Source organism: Eublepharis macularius, chromosome 6 (assembly GCF_028583425.1).
Source record: "Eublepharis macularius isolate TG4126 chromosome 6, MPM_Emac_v1.0, whole genome shotgun sequence".
Taxonomy (NCBI): Eukaryota; Metazoa; Chordata; class Lepidosauria; order Squamata; family Eublepharidae; genus Eublepharis; species Eublepharis macularius.
In genome coordinates this window covers 122,082,918-122,088,917 of record NC_072795.1, presented here as the reverse complement: position 1 = coordinate 122,088,917, position 6,000 = coordinate 122,082,918, and the positions used below count along the sequence as shown (strand labels likewise).

The 6,000-nt window shown below is 42.2% G+C and overlaps 1 protein-coding gene across 2 annotated transcripts in view; it reads right to left on the bottom strand.

Moving 5' to 3' along the window:
* Nucleotides 1–3,209: 3,209 nt before the first annotated feature.
* The window catches only part of KCNMA1 (potassium calcium-activated channel subfamily M alpha 1), a 742,538-nt gene continuing 739,747 nt past the window's right edge, over nucleotides 3,210–6,000 (bottom strand). Inside the window, exon 29 of one of the 2 annotated variants that reach the window (XM_054982574.1) lies at nucleotides 3,210–3,954. In XM_054982574.1, the coding sequence (XP_054838549.1) occupies nucleotides 3,800–3,954 (155 nt within the window). In that variant the 3' untranslated portion in view covers nucleotides 3,210–3,799. The remainder of the gene's footprint in view (nucleotides 3,955–6,000) is intronic. The other variant, XM_054982573.1, reaches the window with a different exon arrangement.

The following is a 6,000-nucleotide window of genomic DNA, read 5'->3' as shown; positions in this document are numbered from 1 at the left end:
CATGTGGGACTGCACAGAAGACACAAGAATGAAAACAGGGTTGTACCTACCTGTAATTGTTGTTTATTGAGTGTTCTTCTGTGAGGCACACATGGGAACTGTGCATGTGCAGGCCAACCACGCTGACCTGCGCATGCACAGTTCCCATGTGGGACTGCACTGAAGACATGATGAACCCCCCTTTCCTCTCCTTCTTTCTCCTCTGAGCCACACTGTAATGCTGCAGCTGAGCTTGGCAAGGAAAAAGCCCTCACAGCTCTTCCAGGATACATAGACATATGAACAATTTAACGTGAATGGAGCAATCATGGATTTGGCCAACAGCATCCCAGTGATCATGGAGCTGGAAGAAGCTTTGCCCTGACCATTACATGGGGATGGCTGCAAGGCTGATTTGGGTCTTTCCCCCAGGGCTGTGTATATATTTCAGGCTAAGTCATTAAAATTCTTTGTCCTGGCAATCTAAGTTCTGTACCAAGAAAAGCTGAATTTTGTGATGTGTATCAATTATGCAAACTGAACAACATGTACAATTTCTCTTATTTTACACAATGGATACCACAGTGGTTCCAATCTTGCATGATTCACTCCCCACCCCACCCACCCCTCGATGGGCATGGGGCTATGCAAGTTGCCAATGGTCCACTCCTAATCTTTGGAAATTTCTTTCAACCCACTGCACTGGCATGTGAGATTCCAGCAGAGATTGGGTTGGATCTGGTGTAAGAACACATACATCACTGGAATAGCCGTTCTGTTGCCAAAGGGTGAAAAGTTCCTGATTCCGCCTAGGAGGAAAACCCTGACTTTGCCTTCCAGACTGCTCATGAGAATCCCCTCACCCCTGAGGGCAAAATTTCAGTGGGCTGCAGAAGGAAACTAGAAAAATCCTGTGTTAAGAGGTTCAACCTGCTTGCAGTATTTCAGAATCAACCCAGGACTCACAGACCTTCAATCATATTCCTGCAGCTGTAAGGGGTAGAAACTTGCTGTAAAAATAAAATGAAAGCTGAAACTTTCCAGAAATTGAAAATCCAATAGTGCATTGTTTTCACTTTATCTGCAGCTCCAGAATTATGGTTGGCCGTTTTCACACTGCTTACCGGCCACGGAACATTGCACCAAGCTCCTGGAACGATAGCGTCTTTTGTGGCCAGTAAGCAGTGTGAAAACGGCCGTTGACACACAGATCCATCCTTACTAAATCAGCAATCAAAAGTAGGAAACAGAAAGAAAGCTTTTATTGTAATTTCAATATGAGTCCTCTTGGCATGGATGTATCGGTTAGTTATGGACATTAACCCCCCCCCAACAGATGTGTGTTCCTAGATTAACATTTTGGAAGTACTCATCATCTGCTACTTAAGTGCTTTACTGTTCAAAAATGTTTTTTGCTTCATAATGTGGCCTTTGAAAGGAATGGGATGATCCACTTAAAAAAGAAATGACTGTACAGTCTTACTCTGATTGTAATAATTTTCTGTATTGAAATATCCAATACATTTCGATGGAAACTGAATTAGTTCTCTTGGTATTGAGGCAGATGGTACTTTTGCCATCTTGAAGTTCATGAATGAAAAAGGAGCACAGATGGAGTACAATCCACATGTTTTTGTCCCCCATCTCTGGTGAGGCTGTGAGATGTTCTCGGTGGATTGTGCCCTATGAAGAAATAGTTTTAAACGATCTAATACAAACTCCAGAATTCAAATTGCAGCCTGCCCGTAGGTTTTCAGTGGTAATTCTCACCATTGTTTTAGGTATCATTATATGGCTAAATAAAAAGGATTGCTCTTTTTTGTTTTTAGGAAACTGGTAAAATAAAATTGGAACTTTTGAGAAACAATCCAATTTTCCAAACATTATATTCACAGTTATTATTTTTCCCCTTTTGAGTAGCTAATTCTACAAAACATAATGACAAAGTAGTCACAGTCGAAGAAGTCACTCCAGAGTTAAGCCTATTAGGTGTGAGTATGAATATATTTGTACTGCAGCCTGTAGACAAACATTAAAGCTGAGATAGTTTGAGCTTAAAATATTGGGTTATATAGTGGACACCTTTATCTGCTCAGTACTTGTTTGATTCACTGATATTACTCTAATGATAACAGTATCACAGAATGTTTAATCTCAGCATTTTTACAACTTTGCACAATTACAAAGCCTAAAAATTAGCTTGTGTTGTGGGACCCAAAGCCATCTCTTCCCTCTGCTCTTTTAAAGAAACATCAGCCCCAGCTCGATCTAGATCAGCAGTTGATAATTTAAACTGGAAAGAATATATGCTAAATTATTTAGATCTTCAAATGCTGGGGCAGCAGAGGTATGAAACATCACCATTTCCCCCCCGATGTCTAGAAAGCCTATTGGCCATTTAGTGAAAAACTACTCATTGAGTTGTAAGTAGTTTCTCAAAAGACCTTTTGAACATCATATGAAATACATTCATTATTCTTTGTTTCTACGTTGATGCTTGTTTGGGTGTTACTTTTTCAGTGGAGTCCCAAAAGCTTGGACATTAAAAGCAGATTTCTATCACGTAGGAAAAAAAAGAGGAAGACAAAAATTAAGTGGCTATAGGACAGCATGAGCAGTGGCTGAACCATACATAGTATTTGCATCACAGTTAGAACTCACCTAATATCCAGACATCTTAAGAATGAGGGGCTGGATCTGGCCTTCATTAGCACAAAGGGGCCAATGGCAAGATGTGATATGCAAATCAGTTTTATCACCTCTCCAACTGTATTGTGGGAGATGAATTCAGGCCTAAGTCCAGCCAATTTTTTTTTGAAAAAAATTATGGTGTAAAATATCTTGATAAGATTTTTTTTTTTAAAATCTGGTCTAAGTCAAAGCCCTCTGAAATTTGGTGAGGAACTTGGGAGTTCCATGGCTGACCCCCCCCCCCCTTTCCACTGAGATCTGCTGCTGTCAACATGAAACAGAACATAAAAATAGTCTCACTTCTCTGTCTTTCTGGAAGGTACCAGGATCAGTCTCTTGTTTATGTGCTGCGTTTTTGTTTTAAGCTGTAATATATACTGCCTTGTTTTTGACATTATATTTATCTGTGGCAAAGATGCTCGGTATGAACATCTGTAGTCACTATGATGGAAAACAGATAATTTGAGAGAATGTTAAATCTACAAAAATATGACTTTCCCACTTTTTTTTTTCAAAATAAATATGCTTCAGTTTATTAAGAGCTGGTGTCAACGCTAAACAAAATACACATCTTCCAGGAAAGAAACATTCTAGTAAACTCTTCTTTGTTTCTTCTGCTTCTTTGATTTACTAAAAATACAAGGTGGACCTTCTAAAATACATTTTTTTTGTTTCTCTTAATTACATTTTTCCTTTGAATTGTGACCATCATTCTCCTCAAAGACACTGAAAGAAAGAGCAGGAATATATAATTTTTCTTCTTTTTTTTGTATTTTGCTGGAGTCTGGCCACGTTTGCAGCTGTGCCGTTAAGGGAAAATACTTGACAATGAAATAAAGAAAAAATATATTTTCTTTCTAATAAATAAAAATAATTTAAAACGCTAGAGGCTATACATGACTGTTTTGATTATGTTCTTCTTCTTTTTTATATAAACGGAACAGTTTCCAAAATACATGGAAGCAAATTATTAAAGGCAGACAAACAAAGATCTGTCTACTTTGCTTTCCGGCAAACTCTTTTAACTTTTTCCACCAGTGGTTCAGCATGAAAAGAATAATAAATGTCACATCACCATTCATGAAGTCTGTCAGGCTTTTTTAAAAAAATAGTTCTGGCCTTCTGTAAGTCAACACTCATCTTCCACTTCTCTGATTGGTGGTATCAGGCTGCTTGTAGACTTATACTGATTGATCTGATTGGCCACGTGTGTACTCATAGGCTTGATTTGAATGTTTCTGGGGTAGGCATTATCCGGCTCATCTGTAAACCATTTCTTTTCTGCTAAAGAGCAAAACAGGTGGAGAGACAGAACAAGGGAGCAGGGAAATGAAAAGTTTAATTAGTGCCAAGCCAAAAGCAGTTGAGAAAAGTGCACAGGGGGACAGGGAAGTGGGAAGCAAAGCAATTGATAGTAAGTGGCTTAGAAAAATGGCTTGCAGTGAAATACTATAGATTTAATAAACCTGAAAAAACTGATTAGAAGAGAGGATTGAAAAGTTTGAAGGAAACGGATTAAAAAGACTGACTTGTTTGCTGAAGGTGACAAGACCCTTTAGGGGAGAATAGCAGAAGACCTGCTTTCTACATGAATGTGATTACTGAAGTGATTGGTGATGAGAGAGTTTTTGTGAGGTACAACCACAGTTCAGGTTAGAGCCCCGATGAATTTGCCCCATACATTCTTCAAAGGGCTCACCTTTGTGAATCTCAGTATCAAATAGTCCTTGAAAATCTGACACCTAGGTGCGATTAGATCTTTTGCTATGGCTGGAATCTAATATCAATATTTGACGAGGACATGTAATGGTGTATAGTATTTGATGGAATCATTAGCTGATTTGCAGTATTCTTTCAGATCACTACTTGGCACGTGGCATGCAAAGGTAACTACTATTTGATGATATTTGATATATGACAGATGATGGAGTGAATATTGGACAGTATTTAGCATCTAACTGGTGACAATTTGTGAGATTAGGATTGGATACCTGCCCAAATCAAAACTGTGAAGGGATGGCTGAGCCCAAAGGACACAAATCTTCAATATTATGATGGAAAACATGTTTAAAATATGAATTCAAATTTCAAAAGGGAAATTTAAATTCAGCCTCTGAATGGCAACATTGGAAAATATATTCAACAAGTGGGGCCCCCATGAGACTCACTTTGGGGGGGGGGTCTACTTTCCCACAGCTATGACAGCAGCTCCCCCAACACACCTGACCCCAGTTTCACAGCTTCTGCCACAGTAATGACTAGAGATGGGCACGATCCACATTACGATAGAAAAAAACCACGATAATGGCGATCGCGCTATCATGACCCGGCGGATCGTGATCGTCCACGGCCAACTATCCAGCAATCGGGAGAGGCCTGGATCATTGTGTTCAGGCTCGGATCGGGGATCCAGACACTCAGGCGCTAGCAATCTATTCCCTTGGCAATGGAGCCAGGGGAAAGCCTGAGCTCTGTTTGCCCTCCTTCTGTCGCCCTGGAAACCTGAATGGAAGCCCAGCTTTCCTTGATCAGCAGGGCTTCCTTCCAACCACGGAGCAGCAAAGCAGAGAAGACACCCAGGGGAGGGAGGGGGAAGGGGGTGTTCTGTAGCTATGGGCACTCCAATCTCATCCCTGCAAACCCTGATAGGCAGCTCTGATGGCCAAACACAACCTCCTGTGTTGCTGAATGGGACCTGAGGGGAGGCGGCTCATCGCCGGCTCCCTGTGCCCGCCAGGCCCGGCGGCCGCCGCCAGCACCCACCATTCATGTATCGCTGGGAATACCAGCGCGCTCCAGTTTGGCCTGGTGGGCGGGCACATGGGGGGTGCTGCCGGCGAGTGGCCAGACCCCCCGCCCCCTGAGGGGAGGCGGCTCATTGCCGCCTCCCCGTGCCCGCCAGGCCCGGCGGCCGCTGGCACCACCCACCTTCCCACATAATACCAGCGTGCCCTGCTTTGGCCTCCACAATCACGATCCACAGCTCGGGAACGGGAGATGGTCGGCACGGATTGTTATTTCGGGATCGTCGTCGGTGCTGATCCACAATCCGCTGGATCATTAAAAATTTTTGGATTGTGCCCATCTCTAGTAATGACACTCCCTCCTAGCTTGCTCAACCATTTTCGATGCTTTTTCTAAACGCTCCCTGCATCACTGCCACTGGGCCCACCAATGAAGGAAGCAGTAGGTTGCTTTGGGGGGTGGAATTTAACCCCCCCCCCCGCCTCATTTTTAATAGTTTTCAGATTTTTACACAAACCTAGGGGGTCCCCCAAGTTTGCAGAACTACGTGTGTTGTGTCAGTGTGGCCCCGATCTGCAGATTTAA